The sequence below is a fragment of the Kogia breviceps genome, chromosome 4 (genome assembly GCF_026419965.1).
Source record: "Kogia breviceps isolate mKogBre1 chromosome 4, mKogBre1 haplotype 1, whole genome shotgun sequence".
In the NCBI taxonomy this organism is placed as follows: domain Eukaryota; kingdom Metazoa; phylum Chordata; class Mammalia; order Artiodactyla; family Physeteridae; genus Kogia; species Kogia breviceps.
Genome location: NC_081313.1, coordinates 169,369,218 through 169,388,424, shown reverse-complemented (window position 1 = coordinate 169,388,424; position 19,207 = coordinate 169,369,218). Strand labels below are relative to the sequence as shown.

The 19,207-nt window shown below is 45.5% G+C and overlaps 1 protein-coding gene across 12 annotated transcripts in view; it reads right to left on the bottom strand.

The window, feature by feature from the left end:
- C4H19orf44 (chromosome 4 C19orf44 homolog) overlaps nucleotides 1-19,207 on the bottom strand; it is a 25,509-nt gene extending 6,302 nt beyond the window's left edge. For 2 of the 12 annotated variants that reach the window (XM_067032404.1, XM_067032411.1), the window contains exons 1-6: nucleotides 16,150-16,296; nucleotides 14,398-15,163; nucleotides 12,699-13,020; nucleotides 8,535-8,608; nucleotides 2,758-3,175; nucleotides 964-1,059 (exon numbers count right to left, since the gene is read on the bottom strand). In XM_067032404.1, the coding sequence (XP_066888505.1) occupies nucleotides 964-1,059; nucleotides 2,758-3,175; nucleotides 8,535-8,608; nucleotides 12,699-13,020; nucleotides 14,398-15,163; nucleotides 16,150-16,226 (1,753 nt within the window). In that variant the 5' untranslated portion in view covers nucleotides 16,227-16,296. Of the gene's footprint in view, nucleotides 1-507; nucleotides 829-963; nucleotides 1,060-2,757; nucleotides 3,176-8,534; nucleotides 8,609-12,698; nucleotides 13,021-14,397; nucleotides 15,164-16,145; nucleotides 16,336-19,018; nucleotides 19,059-19,107 lie in introns of those variants that run through there. The other 10 variants (XM_067032416.1, XM_067032415.1, XM_067032414.1 and 7 more) reach the window with 10 other exon arrangements.

Below are 19,207 nucleotides of genomic sequence, written 5' to 3'. Positions count from 1 at the left end.
ATTAAAATAATTTAAAATGCAATTAAAATATAATAATTAACGAAATAAAAGTACAATTAAAAATAACTGCAACCGGGGCTTCCCTGGTGGCTCAGTGGTTAAGAATCCGCCTGCCAATGCAGGGGACACGGGTTCGAGCCCTGGTCCGGGAAGATCCCACATGCCGCTGAGCAACTAAGCCCGCGAGCCACAACTACTGAGCCCACATGCCACAACTACTAAAGCCTGCATGCCTAGAGCCCGTGCTCCGCAACAAGAGAAGCCACCGCAATGAGAAGCCCATGCACCGCGATGAAGAGGAGCCCCCGCTCAGCAACGAAGACCCACTGCAGCCAAAAAATAAAATAAAAATTAAAAAATAAAAAATTTTAAAATTAAAAAAAAATAACTGCAACTATTAAAAATGATCATTACGAAGACTATACTGTAACATGGAAAAATCATTGAGGTTAATATTGTGTTTAAAAACAGGAGGTATTTTTTAAGGATATAAATATTTCACTTATTGCAACCAATATATTTTAATATCTTCATCTTCTAAAAATGTTAAGAAAATGGAAATGAGAGAAAAAAAGCAGGTTCTAGACGGATCCTTGCTTGTGTCATGCAAGTCATCAGCAGCCCTGCAGGACCTGACACAGACTGGGTTTCCCAAGGTGGCTGCTGGGCGTCTTCCTCTTGTCCGAGGCCGGGCTGGGCCTCCCCAGGGCCCCACGACTCTCCCACACTCAGCAAGGGGGCAAGTGTCGTGTCCACAGGACTGGGCCGCTCAGTACTGGCTGAGTGTCTTCCAGAGGAAAACACCTATGGATTCTGGACAGAAAGGCTCTGAGAGGAACACACAAAATAAAGACGGCCCTGTTGGAGTAGAAGGCTCATAGGTATGTTCCTGGTAGCCTTCCTGTTCTGTCCAACATCAGTGTCCTCGACCTAAGGGACCCACAAGGCGAGCTGGGCTGTTACCTTCTATGGCGTCCGCACTGGTGACGTGGCTGGCGATGGGCGAGGGGTCCACATAGGCACCTCCCAGGGCTGGTCCAATGGCCGCTACACCGGCTGCTGACAAAGGGGGAGAGGTGAGTGGGCAGGATTCAGAGTAATGACTTTCTCATCAACAGCTATGAGGCTGAAATAAGCTACATGAATCTGTCCTTTTCTCTTTCTGAATGTGATGGCTACCCTCCTTGCTTTTTTAACCATTCCCCCTTTTAAAATTTTCCCAAACCTGCCTCCATCTTTCTGGTAGGTTCTCCCTGTTCAATATACAAGTCAGGTGTGCTGGCTGAAGTGGTCACCACAGCTCAGCGCGGCTGACAACTGTGGCATCATGCCCTCCCCTGGCTCTGCCCCTCCTTCTACAGCTATTTGAGGGCTTCGGAATGTTCCCTGGATTCTAACTGGCCAGTTGATTTACGCTGCCTTTTTTCTCCCTCCTTTCAAAGTCAGGCCACGTCTAGGAAATCAGCACCACCAATGTTTTATGAAAGCATCTCTTTATTTATTTTTTATTTTTCACTTCTTTTTTTTTAAACATCTTTATTGGAGTATAATTGCTTCACAATGGTGTGTTAGTTTCTGCTGTATAACAAAGTGAATCAGCTACACATATACATATATCCCCATATCCCCTCCCTCGTGTGTCTCCCTCCCACCCCTCTAGATGGACACAAACCACCGAGCTGATCTCCCTGTGCTATTCGGCTGCTTCCCACTAGCTATCTATTTTACGTTTGCTAGTGTATATATGTCCATGCCACTCTCTCACTTCGTCCCAGCTTACCCTTCCCCCAACCCCATGTCCATCTCTTTAAATTGCAAAAAAAAAAACAAAAATGGGCACTTGCTGCCCACAGGCTAGGCTGTCAGAAAGGCAGCAGGAGGACCTGGAGAGGGATACAGAGGTTTCTGAGTCACAGAACCAGGGTTTAAAATCCCCTTGAACACCTTCTAGTGATCTGAGTTGGCTCGTCTGACTGACCTTCCTCCCTGAGAAACAGAACAGTCACGCCCCCAGCCAGGTGTGAGGTCCCGGCGGATGTATGACTAAGCCCCCCAAATCCAAATGAACAAAGGGAGAACCGCACCCCAGCGCAGTCTGGAAACAAGCTCTGTCCGTATTGTGGGTGTTGTCTAGACAAGAAAAGGGAGCAGGAGACTCACTAAAAGAAAGCGACCTTTCCATCCGGAAGGGCCAAGACCAATGCTGGGGACAAGAGAAACAATGAGCAGTGCCTGCTGCACCCCAGAAAAGAATCCACCGACAAACACAGGGAGTTTAGACAACCAGCCAGATGGGCGACACAGTAGCCCTTGGAGCCCCCATGCTGGGGCCCCACAAAGTGCCTGAGGACATGCTGTCCTGGAAGGCGGTTCCTGTCACCCTGGGTACCACTAACATTCGGGGCGGGGTCACTCTCTGGCCAGGCTGTCCTGGCCACTGCAGGATGTTGAACAGCACCCTTGGCCTCCACCCACAGACTTCCCGTCGCCAGGACCTTGCCGATGTCTGTCCCCTGGGGCCAGGATCACCCCAGCTGAGAACCACCGCCTTAGTCTTTGGTTTGAAACCTTTCAGTGTTTTAGAGCTTGGAAGACAATGGGGAGTACCCAAGGAGCCCCCCTCTTCTGTGGGAGAGGAAACAGGGTGCTGAGGTCCCCCCAGCTGACTAATGATGGCAACCCAGACCTCCTGGCCCCAGGGTTCCTGCCTGTCGCTGCCTCTGGCCCGCCCCTCCCTCCTCCAACCAACATGCTTACCCTTAGCCCACTGGCAGGTGAAGGCGGGATCGAGGGTCTGCACAGCCATCTCCTTCACCATGACTCTTGTAACACCCCTGGCCCACTTTTTTCGAGACTTGGGAGTTGGTGGAGGAAGGTCTGTCTTCAGGCTTGCAGAAAATTCAGACCGAGTTGCCAGCGTCCTGTCAGGAGACTCCTCAGAATGGGGCATCGACTCAGATGCTGTTGGACTGGGGGATTTTTCAAAATCTTCCGAATAAGCCAAGCTCACTGTGCTGGCTGTAGGTTCCTGAGACTTTGACCCCAGGCTAGAAGTGCCCTTGGGTCCAGGGGACGAGACGGACCGCTGGCTCAGGCACTCAGAAATCTCACTTCCAGAGAAGGGGGCCCCAGCCCAGGGGCTTTTGCTGGATGCCTTTTCCCTCTGACCTTCTTTCTAAAACAAAGGATGGCAGAGGTCACTGGAAAGTGTTTTCGAATGAGCAACAAGCTCGGAATACCACTGCATTAGAATGAAGGCACCCCAAGGGCCCAGCAGCTGAGGGTCCACGCTGTCCTTCCTAGATTTAGGCAGGCTGAGTATCATGAGCAGAACACTTTTTTTTTAAAACATCTTTATTGGAGTATAATTGCTTTACAATGTTGTGTTAGTTTCTGCTGTATAACAAAGTGAATCAGCTATACATATACATATATCACCATATCTCCTCCCTCTTGAGTCTCCCTCCTACACTCCCTGTTCCACCCTTCTAGGTAGACACAAAGCACTGAGCTGATCTCCCTGTGCTATGCGGCTGCTTCCCACTAGGGATAAATGTAAAATCTATTTTACATTTGGTAGTGTATACGTCAAAGCTACTCTCAGCTGACCCTTCCCCCTCCCTGTGTCCTCAAGTCCATTCTCTACATCTGTGTCTTTATTCCTGTCCTTCCCCTAGGTTCATCAGAACCTTTTTTTTTTTAGATTCCATATGTATGTGTTAGCACATGGTATTTGTTTTTCTCTTTCTGACTTACTTCACTCTGTATGACAGCCTCTAGGTCCATCCAACTCATTACAAATAACTCAATATCATTTCTTTTTATGGCTGAGTAATATTCCATTGTACATATGTGCCATATCTTCTTTATCCATTCATCTGTCAATGGACGCTTATGTTGCTTCCATGTCCTGGCTATTGTAAATACTGCTGCAATGAACATTGTGTACCTGACTCCTTTTGAATTATGTGTTTCTCAGGGTATATGCCCAGTAGTAGATTGCTGGGTCATATGGTAGTTTTATTTGTAGTTCTTTAAGGAACCTCCATACTGTTCTCCACAGTGGCTGTATCAATTTACATTCCCACCAACAGTGCAAGAGGGTTCCCTTTTCTCCACACCCTCTCCAGCATTGATTGTTTCTAGATTTTTTGATGATGGCCATTCTGACCAGTGTGAGGTGATACCTCATTGTAGTTTTGATTTGAATTTCTCTAATGATTAGTGATGTTGAGCATCCTTTCAGGTGTTTGTTGGCAATCTGTATATCTTCTCTGGAGAAATGTCTATTTAGGTCTTCTGCCCATTTTTGGATTCAGTTGCTTGTTTTTTTTTATATTGAGCTGCATGAGCTGCTTGTATATATATACATATATATATATATATATATATATTTTTTTTTTTTTTTTTTTTTTTTGTGGTACGCGGGCCTCTCACTGTTGTGGCCTCTCCCATTGTGGAGCACAGGCTCCGGACACACAGGCTCAGCGGCCATGGCTCACGGGCCTAGCCGCTCCGCAGCATGTGGGATCTTCCCAGACCAGGGCACGAACCCGTGTACCCTGCATCGGCAGGCGGACTCTCAACCACTGCGCCACCAAGGAAGCCCTATATTTTGGAGATTAATCCTTTGTCAGTTGCTTCGTTTGCAAATACTTTCTCCCATTCTAAGGGTTTTCTTTTTGTCTTGTTTATGGTTCCCTATGCTGTGCAAAAGTCTTTAAGTTTCATTAGGTACCATTTGGATCTTCTGTGATTTATGTCATAGGGTGTTCTGCATATGTTTTCCTCTAAGAGTTTTATAGTGTCTGGCCTTATATTTAGGTCTTTAATCCATTGTGAATTTATTTTTGTGTATGGTGTTAAGAAGTGTTCTAATTTCATTCTTTTATGTATAGCTGTCCAGTTTTCCCAGCACCACTTATTGAAGAGGCTGTCTTTTCTCCATGGTATATTCTTGCCTCCTTTATCAAAGATAAGGTGACCATATGTGTGTGTGTTTATCTCTGGGCTGTCTGTTCCATTGATCTATATTTCTGTTTTTGTGCTAGTACCATACTGTCTTGATGACTGTAGATTTGTAGTATAGTCTGAAGTCAGGGAGCCTGATTTTCCAGCTCCGTTTTTCTTTCTCAAGATTGCTTTGGCTATTCGAGGTCTTTTGTGTTTCCATATAAGTTGTGAAATTTTTTGTTCTAGTTCTGTGAAAAATGCCATTGGTAGTTTGATAGGGATTGCACTGAATCTGTAGATTGCTTTGGGTAGTATAGTCATTCTCACAATGTTGATTCTTCCACTCCAAGAACATGGTAGATCTCTCCATCTGTTTGTATCATCTTTAATTTCTTTCATCAGTGTCTTATAGTTTTCTGCATACAGGTCTTTTGTCTCCTTAGGTAGGTTTAGTCCTAGGTATTTTATTCTTTTTGTTGCAACGGTAAATGGGAGTGTTTCCTTAATTTCTCTTTTGGATTTTTCATCATCACTGTACAGGAATGCAAGATATTTCTGTACATTAATTTTGTATCCTGCTACTCTACCAAATTCATTGATTAGCTCTAGTAGTTTTCTGGTAGCATCTTTAGGATTCTCTATGTAAAGTCTGCAAACAGTGACAGCTTTACTTCTTCTTTTCTGATTTGGATTACTTTTCTTTTTCTTCTCTGATTGCTGTGGCTAAAACTTCCAAGACTATGTTGAATAATAGTGGCAAGAGTGGGCAACCTTGTCTTCTTCCTGATCTTAGAGGAAATGGTTTCAGTTTTTCACCATTGAGAATGATGTTGGCTGTCGGTTTGTCATCTATGGCCTATATTATGTTGAGGTAGGTTCCATCTATGCCTACTTTCTGTAGAGTTTTTATCATAAATGGGTGTTGAATTTTGTCAAAAGCTTTTTCTGCATCTACTGAGATTATCATATGGTTTTTATCCTTCAGTTTGTTAATATGGTGTATCACATTGATTGATTTGCATATATTGAAGAATGCTTGCATTCCTGGGATAAACCCCACTTGATTGTGGTGTATGATCCTTTTAATGTGCTGTTGGATTCTGTTTGCTAGTATTTTGTTGGGGATTTTTGCATCTATGTTCATCAGTGATATTAGCCTGTAGTTTTCTTTTTGTGACACCTTTGTCTGGTTTTGGTATCAGGGTGATGGTGGCCTCATAGAATGAGTTTGGGAGTGTTCCTCCCTCTGCTATATTTTGGAAGAGTTTGAGAAGGATAGATGTCAGCTCTTCTCTAAATGTTTGATAGAATTCACCTGTGAAGCCATCTGGTCCTGGGCTTTTGTTTGTTGGAAGACTTTTAATCACAGTCTCAATTTCAGTGCTTGTGATTGGTCTGTTCATATTTTCTATTTCTTCCTGGTTCAGTCTCGGAAGGTGGTACTTTTCTAAGAATTTGTCCATTTCTTCCAGGTTGTCCATTTTACTGGCATATAGTTGCTTGTAGTAATCTCTCATGATCCTTTGTATTTCTGCAGTGTCAGATGGTACTTCTCCTTTTTCATTTTTAATTCTGTTGATTTGAGTCTTCTCCCTTTTTTTTTCTTGATCAGTCTGGCTAATGGTTTATCAATTTTATCTTCTCAAAGAACCAGCTTTTAATTTAATTTCATTGATCTTTGCTATCGTTTCCTTCATTTCTTTTTCATTTATTTCTGATCCGATCTTTATGATTTCTTTCCTTCTGCTAACTTTGGGGGTTTTTTTGTTCTTCTTTCTCTAATTGCTTTAGGTGTAAGGTTAGGTTGTTTATTTGAGTTGTTTCTTGTTTCCTGTGGTAGGATTGTATTGCTATAAACTTCCCTCTTAGAACTGCTCTTTCTGCATCCCATATGTTTTGCGTCATCGTGTCATTTGTTTCTAGGTATTTTTTGATTTCCTCTTTGATTTCTTCAGTGATCTATTGGTTATTTAGTAGCATATTGTTTAGCCTCCATGTGTTTGTATTTTTTACAGTTTTTTTCTTGTAATTGATATCTAGTCTCATAGCATTGTGGTCGGAAAAGATACTTGACATGATTGCAATTTTCTTAAATTTACCAAGGCTTGATTTGTGATCCAAGATATGGTGTATCCTGGAGAATGTTCCATGAGCACTTGAGAAGAAAGTGTATTCTGTTGTTTTTGGATGGAATGTCCTATAAATATCAGTTAAGTCCATGTGTCATTTAAAGCTTGTGTTTCCTTATTTATTTTCATTTTGGATGATCTGTCCATTGGTGAAAGTGGGGTGTTAAAGTCCCCTACTATGATTGTGTTACTGTCGATTTTCCTTTTTATGGCTGTTAGTATTTGCCTTATGTACTGAGGTGCTCCTATGTTGGGTGCATAAATATTTACCATTGTTATATCTTCTTGGATTGATGCCTTCATCATTATGTAGTGTCCTTCTTTGTCTCTTCTAACAGTCTTTATTTTATTCTATTTATTTATTTATTTATTTATTTATTTTTGTGGTACGCAGGCCTCTCACTGTCGTGGCCTCTCCCGTTGCGGAGCACAGGTTCCGGACGCACAGGCTCAGCGGCCATGGCTCACGGGCCCAGCCGCTCCGCGGCACGTGGGATCTTCCCGGACCGGGGCACGAACCCGCGTCCCCTGCATTGGCAGGCGGACTCTCAACCACTGCGCCACCAGGGAAGCCCCAGTCTTTATTTTAAAGTCAATTTTATCTGATATGAGAATTGCTACTCCAACTTTCTTTTGATTTCCAGTTGCATGGAATATCTTTTTCCATCCCCTCACTTTCAGTCTATGTGTCCCTAGGTCTGAATTGGTCTCTTGTAGACAGCATATATATGGGTCTTGTTTTGGTATCCTCAGCCAGTCTACGTCTTTTGGTTGGAGCATTTAATCCATTTACATTTAAGGTAATTTTGATATGTATGTTCCTATTACCATTTTCTTAATTGTTTTGGGTTTGTTTTTGTAGGTCTTTTCCTTCTCTTGTGTTTCCATGAGCAGAACTCTTGAAACCCTTCAGCACGAGGCTGCTGCACTTAGCACTGATGTTGTGAGCATGTATAGCTGGCACGGGGGTGAAATCTGTTAAAGTGTCATTATTATGTATTATCAAAACATGCGTTGATAACGAGGTGGTTACTATATGGAAAGAATCACCACAGGGCAATGCAACAAGTACAGGTTAGTACAGGTACTGTTGTGGGGAAGTTGAAGTGGGATCTGCTTTAATCTTCTGATATGTTAAGTAGCTCTATCCTGTTATTACCTAAATCAGGGTCTCTACCCATGGCACGCTGACATTTGAGACACGAACATTCTTTACAGAGGGGGCCATCCTATGCATTGTGGCACACTGGCACAGGACATCCCTGACCGCTACCCACTGAATGCCAGTAGCACCCTGCACCCCAGTCATGACCACAGTACTGCCAGACATCGCCAAGTGTCCCCTAGGGGAGCAATCGCCCCCAGGTGAGAACCACTGACCTAAATGACACATAACAGTTGCAAGCTGTTCTACCCAAAGACCTAAAACAAAAAATCAGTTTTTGTACTTACTTTCTGTTCCCAGTCTGATTTCTCACTGACAGCTGGAGCCAGATCATCAAGGGATAAAATGTTAATTCTCAAATCTGTAATCAAAAATGTAACATGCCAATATTTACTCCACACGCATTTACCATCCTGTTGTAGGCACCGGGCTAAGTGCTAGGGACAGGAAGAGTGGAAGGCATGCAGTCCCTGTCCTTAGAAAGCGAGCCCAGGGACCCAAGTGCTTTTTCTCTCAAGGGCTAGGTTGTAAATATTTTTGGCTTTTCAGGCTAGTCTGTCTCTGTCACCATTGCTCAGCTCTGCCCTCATGATTCGAAAGCTGCCACGGACCATGTGTAAACAAATGGGTATAGCTGTGTCCCAATAAAACTTTATTTATAGGGACTTCCCCCATGGTTCTGCAGTTAAGACTCTGGCCTTCCAAAGCAGGGGATGTGGGTTCGATCCCTGGTCGGGGAACTGAGATCCCACATGTCACGCAGTGTGGCCAAAAACAAACAAAAAAAACTTTATTCATAAAAACAGATGACTGGGCTTCCCTGGTGGTGCATTGGTTAAGAATCCACCTGCCAGTGCAGGGGACATGGGTTCGAGCCCTGGTCCAGGAAGATCTCACATGCCACAAAGCAACTAAGCCCACGAGCCACAACTACTGAACCCCACGCGCCCTAGAGCCTGTGCTCTGCATCAAGAGAAGTCACCCCAATGAGAAGCCCACGCTCTGCAACGAAGAGTAGCCCCTGCTTGTCGCAACTAGAAGAAAGCCTGCACGCAGCAATGAAGACCCAATGCAGCCAAAAATAAATAAATAAAACATTAAAAAAAATTTTTTTTAATAAAAGAAGAGCCAAGTATTATGAACATGTGTGCAGAGACCCTGGAGGTCTGCGAGGAGGGAGTAATAACCTCAAGGGGGTTGGAGACTTGGCTGGGGAAGGAGGAGCTGACGCCAGGTCTGGCCATGGAATCTGCGGGACCCAGTGCAAAGAAAAAACAAAAACAGACGATGGGATAATTCCCACTTGTTAGGACTCTGCGTTTTCACTGCCAAGGGCCTGGGTTCAATCCCTGGTTGGGGAACTAAGGAACTAAGATCCCACAGGACGCACAGTGGGGCCAAAAAAACAAAGAAACAAAATACAGACCACGGACCTCTCAGCCCCTGGCCTAGACAGAGGAGACGATCACGATGCAAGGAAGGACGCCCAATGACACGTGTGCTTGAGGTAGGAGAGGAGGGCCCTCCGCTGGGGGACTGGCACCTCGTCCTAAATTCTCATTTAAAGCAAGTTAAGGGCACTTAACTCTGTTGTGCCAGCTGGCCAGTCACCAGAGCCCAAATGCCTTGGGTGCAGGTTACTCAGGAGCAGGAAGGCTCTGCGCAGTGCAGGTGTCCCAGCAGGTTTCTGCCCCATCAGTATGTGAGCCCACTCCTCCCCAGGATGGGGGATGCCGACAGGCTGCCAGTATTCGCAGGGACCCCATCACGTGGCTCATTTCAGGCCCGAGGCACAGAGGCTATGTGTGTGCGTGTGTGTGTGTGTGCACGCGTGCATGCACACACACACACAATTGGGGGTGGGGAGGGCGGGGGGGTCCACCCTGTGGGGCCTCAAACTCAAGCAGGTACATGATCCAATCATGGCTGAGTTGAACACATTTCCTAGGGGAGCCTAGGGTGTCTAGAGGCTTCCACGGAGGGCACATGCTAGGTTGGAGGGATGAGTCTCCCGGAGGAGGCAGGATGAGAACCCCAATTCTAGGAACAGGCAGGGGACAGTTAGCAGGAGCAGACGGGAGCAAGGCCCTCCCGCAGGTGGCACAGCGCTGGGGATGAGCAGGAGATGGAAGACTGAGCCGTCTACTCTCTTTGGAAAGGTCAGCTGAGTGCAGCCCTGAACACCAGGCTGCCTGGCGGCATAAGACCCAGATCAAAGCCCAGCTCGTCACTCTAGCGTGAGGGTCTCACCCCTGCCTCCGAGCTCCTCTAACACTGCCAGTTACCACGATGCACGTGACACGTAAGTCCAGAGATACGTTCACGGACAAAGCCTCTGAACTAAGCCATCCCAGCCCGCTCGGGCCAAGGCACTGCAGGAGACTGTGGACGAGCTCTCCAGAACAGTGTTGTCACTGGCTGAGGAATGACGTTATTGTCACATCAGCCAACCCGGACACGCACACGCTTACTGAGCAGGAGGCCCCACTGAGGCACTCCACAGGCACCAGCTCACTGACACAGCTCTGCCCCACATTACAGATGAGGAGACCACGGCACAGAGAGCCTGAGACTGCATGGCCAGAAAGAGGCGGAGCAAGGATGTCCACTCCAGGTATGCTGGACCCCAAACTCAGACTTGTACTCACCACTCCCTGCTAGGTGCCTCTCTTGAGGCTGCATCAGAATGAGGGAAGGGGGGGCCTGGACACCGAGGGGGCCCTCCAGGCCAGCAGCGAGAGCTGAGGGGCAGCCTGGATGGGCAGCCCAGGAGGGCAAGAACCTGGGTCTGGCGCCTGCCCCGCCAGCTACACCCACCTTGTCACCCACGTCTGCCAGGCTGGCGTGGGCACCCTCGCCAGCCCCTTGGGCCCAAAGATCCGAGACCGTATCAGTGAGGTGCCAAATGGCATCTGGCCAATGGTGGCCCCTGAGGGGGCTCAAAGGGATTTCCTCACATCTGTGAGCCCGTTTCACTGCCTTCTCCAACCCTCACATGGGCACGTGGCAGGGACTCTTGTTGGCCGTGCTTCTCCTCCCTGCCCCCTATGTGGTGGTACCTTGGCATCTTGAATATTTTGACCTGCAGGAATCTGAGACACAGCAGGGGCTGCAAGGACTCCCCGACCTTCTCCCCTGAATCAGGTCATAAGACCCTCAGGTAAGAAGATGTGCCTTCCCTCTACCTGGAGGAAAGGAGCATCCGTATGTCCAAGATGGGGGGACACTGAGCAACCCCAACTACATCTCCCCTCATCTACTACCCTTGGCTCATATCCTTCCGTCTGTCACATTCTCCCACAACTATTCTACTCCCCATCAAACCTAGCAGAAGGCGCGACCATTTCTTCAGGTTTCCATTTCCTTATGAAGGCTCCTGTGTCACATAAAATGTACATTAAATATTTATTTAATATCTGAATGCTCTTCTCCTGTTAACCGTCTTTTGTCACAGAGCCCCAGCCAAGAACCCAGAAGGACACAAGGAAAAAGCTATTTTTCCTCCCCTACAACTGATTCACAGGCTACGGATCACCCTGGCACTTGGGGGCGGGGGCGAGTTGGCTTGTCATACTGTTCCTGACACCACGATGCCTGGCACGTGCTGGCACACAGCAGGCACTCGAGACACAGTTATTTAACTTGGATTTGATGATCAGGCACCCCAGACAGGAGAAATCAATGTTGGCTGCACATCTTTTTTCTTCCTGCTCTTTCTTAAGTACATACAGTATTAAAATACAAATCATGTTGAATGATGGTGAAATAATAAAAATGTTTATGAGGGATTTCCCTGGTGGTGCAGTGGTTAGGAATCCGCCTGCCAATGCAGGGGACACGAGTCCCAGCCCTGGTCTGGGAAGATCCCACATGCCGCGGAGCAACTAAGCTCGTGCACCACAACTACTGAACCTGCGCTCTAGAGCCCACGAGCCACAGCTACTGAAGCCCGCGTGCCTAGAGTCTGTGCTGTGCAACAAGGGAAGCCACCACAATGAGAAGCCCGCGCACCACAATGAAGAGTAGCCCCTGCTTGCCGCAACTAGAGAAAGCCTGTGTGCAGCAACGAAGACCCAACGCAGCCAAAAATAAATAAATAAATTTATAAAAAGAAAAGGTTGTGACTGGTTAGAGACTGGTTTCTTTTTCTGAATTTAAAAAGGAAGCAAATTTCTCTTTTACAACAAGGAAAACTGCATTGCCATCCTCTTGCACGAGGCTCTAGAAGGATTTCTGTTTTTGCTCTGTCATTGGGTAGGGTTACTAGAAGGCTTTAAAGACAGAACAAAAATATCTGACATAGCCCCTCAACTAGGAAAGAAGGTCAGGAAGCCAAGGGTGTGACTCGCACCCCTCATGGCAATACCCTGTGACCACCAGGCCAGGGACCCTAGAGGCAGCCTCGCCCTTCCTGCCCCGGGGTGACAACTCTGAGCAGAGACGAGGGTTACCGTTTAGACTTTCATCGGTGGCTTCTGAGGGAGACTCATCCTGAGGCCCAGCCCCACTCCTTCTCGGGGAGGATGAAAGCTTGCCATCCCCCATTGTAGAGGGCACGGACTTCGGAAAGGCGCTGGGGATGGAAAGCAACGCCGTGTGGGAGGCTGTGTCCTCTGAAATGGGAATCTGTGGGGAGCAAGTTCTCGAGCCAGCACTGCGAAGGGTCCCATCTGCTGACCGTGAGGTTGGCAGACGTGATGTCGGAAATGGCTTTGAGCTGGAAAGATCCTTCCTGGGCAGCGAAAGGACTCTCAGTTGATTTGGGATCTGATCCTACTTTGGTGGAAACAAAAGAAGGGAAATTACCAAACATATGCTACATAAGTCCTTATCATTGGACATCGCGGCTGGTGGAGAGCATGAGTCCTTGGTGATCAAATCATTATCCCTCTCTGCCCCTTTCTCTCCTTTCCCCTCATCTCTGGAAGTCAAGGTACAACATTTAGACAAGATAATACTGGGATTAGAAATACTCCACAAATAATCAGAAATATCACTTTGCTTTCAAATACATGTTGTTAATTACACATTTTCTAAACTAAGGCCCCTGAGAACATGGATCTTCAACAGAGTCAAAATCAATATGCAGATTTTTTTCCCCTTAAAATGCAGCCTTCCTATCACTTCACACCAACTAGGATGGCTATAACCAAAAACAAAAAATAACAAAAAATAACACGTGTTGGTGAGGAAGTGGAGAAATTGGAACCCTCATACACTGCTGGTGGGAATGTAAAACGGTGCAGTCACTGTGGGAAACAGTTTCTCTGTTCCTCAATAAGTTACACACAGAATTACTACAAGACCCAAGAGTTCGACTCCTAGGTATAAACCCAAAGAATTGAAAACAGGGACTCAAATAGATACTTGTACACTATTCACAATTGCCAAAAGGCAGAAACAACCCAAATGTCCATCAATGGACAAATGGATAAATAAAATGTGGTCCATCCACAGAATGGAATATTACTCAGCCATAGAAAGGAATGAAGCACTGACACATGCTACAATGTGAGTGAACCTCATAAACATCATGCTAAGGGAAAGAAACCAGACACAAAAAGCCACAGGTTATATGATTCCATTACACGAGATATCTAGAACAGGCAAACCCACAGAGACAGAAAGCAGATTAGTGGTTGTTAGGGTCTGGGGGAGGGGGAAACAGGGAGGGATTACTGGGTAAGGGTCTCCTTTTGGCATGATGAAAATGTTTTGGAACTAGACAGAGGTGGTGGTTACACAACATCGTGAATGTACTCAATGCACTGGCATTGAACAGTTGGAAAATGGAAATGCAGCCTTCCCAAGTTAGTGATTCCTGTGTGGTACAACCAACAAGCAGGCATGGATCACCAATGGCAGTGATCACAGCTGGTGTTGGATCAGTCATACAAAGTGCTGTCCTGGGGTGTATACAGTTACGAGGCTCCACATAGTGCAAAACTGCCTGACGTGTCCCAAATCCTGTCCCTTACAGAGCAGACCAGCAATGGGTACCCGTGATTGGCTGAAACCCAATCTCTCCTCATCAAACACTTTCTGAAGTCTTTACGGGTGATGGCTCTCTTCAGAAGTCTCAAGTGCTATGACAGAAAGGTACAAATGCAAAGTACATACAAGTACAAAATAAATACATGCAAACCTTACCGAGACTAGTTTTGTTTGTCCTTTCTCACTGACTTTGGTGCTGGTGAAACCCTGATTTGTGGATGCTTCTTTTTTGCTAGAAGAGTCCATCAAGCTTCCCAGCAACTCTTTCATTTCCTCTTCATCACTGTCTGGAGGATCCAGTCTTCTAGGAGGTTTTTTCTCTTTGGGTGTTTGAAAATTCCTCTCTTTCCCAACATGTGCTTCAGGGGATATCTTTTCCACAGGTGCTTCTCTCTTCTTTAGAAACCTACTGACCTTCCCACTCGGCATGTCACTCTCAGGGACAGGAATTTCAAGGGCCTGTTTCTGGGAGGTTTTGTATGTGTTCTGTGAAGAAAGGTCAACCATCCTTCTGGGGGGATTTTCGTCTGCTCTGCTAGAAAGCCAGTCCTCAGAGGTCTTCAGGTCAGATTCCACGTCAGACAAATCCATCTGCACCTGCCGGTTCCTGATCTTGGTTTCTATCTGGGCCAGCTTTGTGAGCGCAGCATTGGCCCTGACCTTCGAGGCAGTGGTCGAAGCTCTACCTGAAGAGAGCCAGGGCCCACTCCCTAGGAAAGCATTCTCTTTCGGGAATAAGTGTTTTCCATCCATAGTCTGGTTTCTTTTTAGAAATCTGCTTGGACCGGGTGCTATTTTGGTAAGACTTCTACTGATTTCCAAGTTCTGGATTTCTTCCATCTTTGAATCTTCTAAGGAAATGTCACTGAAGTCGCCAAAGATATCACACATGGGACGGCTGGTTTTTCTTATTGAAGCCATTCTAGGGAGTGAAGAAAGAAAACTTACAGTAAGAATACCTGATGTTCAGACTGCACATTCAAATCTCTCAACGCTTCCCACCACCTGGGAGAGGCCACATCCCCCTTTGCCATCTGGCCAGAGCCTCCCCTTCAAGCCCAATGATGACAACGAAAATAAGACACCTGGTACGTTATCATTGAACTATGCTGTTCAAGGCCAGGTCTTAAGTGAGACATGTTACATATTAAAGATGAGAGCCAGTGCTTCTCAGGCCCAGCAGTATGCCTGGCACTCTGCTCAGAGCTACAGTATCTCATTTAATCCTCACTCGACACTGAGAGTTGGTTGTTGTCGTGCCTCTTTCATAGAGAAGAGGAAGGAAATGAAGGCCTCCACAGGTTAGGTCACCTGGCCAGCGAGTAACAGAACCAAATTCAAAGCTCAGGCCAATTCCAAGGGTCCCACTCGCCCCTACAGTGCTTCACTGCCTCTCCAGTTACCCCCACCTCTACTCCAAGTGAGTCCTATTACCCAGTTGCACCCCAAGTCTGGTCTCCTCCTTTATCCAAGTGTCCTCAGTTCCCTCAAAAAGAGCTGTTGAAACACAATCTGTATATTTAATGAGCTCCCCAGAGATCTTATTTTACTTAGAGTGTGAGACCTACTGCCCTGGGAGCAGGGATGGGGGCTATGGACAGACACAGACTCTCCCACCAAAGGTCGGCCATGTGTTCTATGTGTGTGCTGGTGTACAGTTTTCTGGGGAAAAGGGTCAGAGTTTTCATCATTTTCTCAGAGTTCCCATGTGCCCTTGAAGGAATATGAACAATTCACTCCAAGATTTACCAAGGTTTCAAAAGATTTTAAAGACTTAAAAAAATGGAAAAATGTGGCAAGGGTGTGTGTTTGCTGCAGGCCCTTTAGTGAGGAACTTGGCAACAGCAATGAAAATGTGAAATGCACAGACCTTTTACACCACAATTCCACGTCTGGGAATTTACCTACAATGCCCATAGAGATGTATGTTCAAGGGATGTTTTGGCAGCACTGTTTGTACTCATCAGAATCCTGATCCCATCCATACAGGCTCAATGAAGTCCAGATGACCACAGGCAGACAATGGAATACTATGCAGCTGTTTAAAGGAATGGGGGAGATCTGTGTGCATAATAATGTCCCCAGCATAATGATCTGTGAGGCAGAAAAGATGCAGAACCATGCCTCAGCTCCATACTGTTTGAATGTTTTAGCAAGGCCATTTGTTACTTTTATTTTAAAAAATTTACTGTGAGACCCCAAAAAGCCTTTTTTTTTTTTCCCCACTCTGTCCACTTGGAAAACAACCTTATTGGGATTGTCAGACTAAATACAGGACACCCAGTTATTTGAATTTCAAATAAATAGCAAATAATTTTAAAAATATAAGTATGACCCAAATATTTTTATCCTAAAAGGTAATGTTCCAATTTTTTTTAAATTTATTTATTTTTGGCTGCTTTGGTTCTTCGTTGCTGTGTGCAGCTTTCTCTAGTTGCAGCGAGTGGGGGCTACTCTTTGTTCCGGTGCACGGGCTTCTCATTGTGGTGGCTTCTCTTGTTGCAGAGGACGGGCTCTAGGTACACGGGCTTCAGTAGTTGCAGCACGTGGGCTCAGTAGTTGTGGCTTGCAGGCGCCAGAACGCAGGCCCAGTAGTTGTGGCACACGGGCTTAGTTGCTCCATGGCATGTGGGATCTTCCTGGACCAGTGCTCGAACCCATGTCCCCTGCATTGGCAGGCGGATTCTTAACCACTGCACCACCAGGGGAGCCCTAAATATTTTTATACTAAAAAATTATTTGTTGTTTATCTGAAACTTAAATTCAACTGGGTGTCCAGTATTTTGATTTGTTAAACCTGGCAACCCTACATCTTATATACCTTTCAAAGCTGAGTTCAAATATTTTATGCAAGGCATTTAACCCAGCCCCTAAGATTCTGCACAAGAATGAATTATTTTTATTATTTTACTGTCTGTTTCTCTGACTAGTGTGCTTGCTTGCTCATCCCCATCTTAACCACCCCGCATACTAAGAGTGCAGAGCACAGGCCTGACCACAGGAGTCAATGAATCAAAAATCACACCCAACAGAAACAGTACAGAATTCCTAGTGTGAGTGACCCTGGTCAACCACTTAACCACTTAACCACTCTGTGCCTCAGCTTGCTCATCTGTAAAAAGGGAATAATAACTATTAGCCTCACAGGATTCCTATGTTCAGTGTGGGGCATGGAATAAGCATACCATAAAATTTAGATAGCAGTAATGACAGTATTTGGACTACCTGCATAACAGGCTAACTTTTAGCTGGAAGGACATGGTGAAGAGGAAGTAGAAAGCACTGGAACAACATCAACAGCTATCTTTGTATTTTTATAGGCAAGGCCCAGGGCACTCTGTGGGTCAGAGGAAAAGCCTGACCACCAGGCCAGGTTTTCTGGCATCTAGTTCTTCTGAAAGTTTCCATAGGTTTAAAAAAAAATTTTTAATAAAAAAATTAAATATGATAAATAATTTTTTAAAAAAGAATTTTAAGAAAAAGGGATTTCTCTCTGGTGGCCTAGTGGTTAGGATTCCAGGCTTTCACTGCCATGGCCCAGGTTCAATCCCTGCTCCAGGAACAGATCTCACAAGCTGCATGGTGCAGCCAAAATAAATAAATAAAATAAGATAAAATAATTTTAAAAATAAATCAATAATATTTAAAAGGGTAAATTTCATGTTATGTACATTTTACCACAACTAAAATATATATTTTTTAATTAAAAAACTTTTATTGAAGTATAGTTGATTTACAATATTGTGTTAGTTTCAGAAATAGATGTATTTTTAAAACACATAATTAAAAATAAACCAATAGGTAAAAGATGTGAACCGATATTTCACCAAAAAAAAAATATACAAATGGCCAATAAGCATATGAAAAGATGTTCAACATCAGCCATGAGGGAAATTCAAATCAAAACCACTATAAGATCCACTTCATACCTAAGAGGGTGGCTATAATCAAAACTACAGAAAATAACAAATGGTTGGTGGAGGGTGTGAAGAAATTGGAACCTTCATACCCTTTTGAAGGAGACTATAAAATGACGCATCTGACAACCTGGAAAACGGTCTGGTAGTTCTCAAAAAGTTAAACATCGTTACCATATGATCCAGCAATTCCACTCCCATGAAGCCCAAGATAACTGAAATGTATGCAAATGTTCATAATAATTCTTATTCATAACAGACAAAAAGCGGAGACAACCCAAATATCCATTAACTAGTGAATGGATGAGAACTGAGCTCCATCCATAAATGAGATACTATTCAGTAATAAAAAAAAGAACAAATAATGACACACACAACACGCATATACGTCAAACACACCATACTAAGGGAAAATACCAGATGATGCAAAAACCCACACGCTGTATAATTCCAGTTATAAGGATTGTCCAGAAAAGGTAAATCTATAGACTCAGAAAGCCCATCAGTCGTTCGTTGCCTGGGGCTGGGAGTGGTAGCGGAGATAGACTGCAAAAGGGCAGGAGAGGTACACTTGGGGTGACTGCCAAGTTTTAAAGCTGGATTGTAGTGATGTTTGCACCACTTGGTAAATTTACTAAAATTAACGGGAATTGTACGCTTAGAAGGGGTGAATTGTATGGCATGTAAATGAATTACCAATAAAGTTGTTAAAAATAAATAAACCAAAATTTGAAAACACAGTCGCCCCTCAGACCGTCGAGCTCTTCCCCCAGGCCTGGAGCGACCCACATCGTACCACGCTCGCTAGTGGGCCCCAGACGGGAAAAATGAGGCGCTAGGCCGCTCTCCCTCCGCCCGACCTGCCCAGCCCCGGAGCGCGTCCCGTTTCCCTGTTCCTCTCCCGAGCCCGGGCATTAAGCCCGGCCACCGCCCAGCCAACGCCGCCAACCTCCTCCCACGAAGTCCTTCCGCAGAGGCCGCCATCGCTCTCGGCCGGACTCCTGGGCCAGACGCGACCGTTGACCCCCGCAACGGCGCCAGGGAGAAAG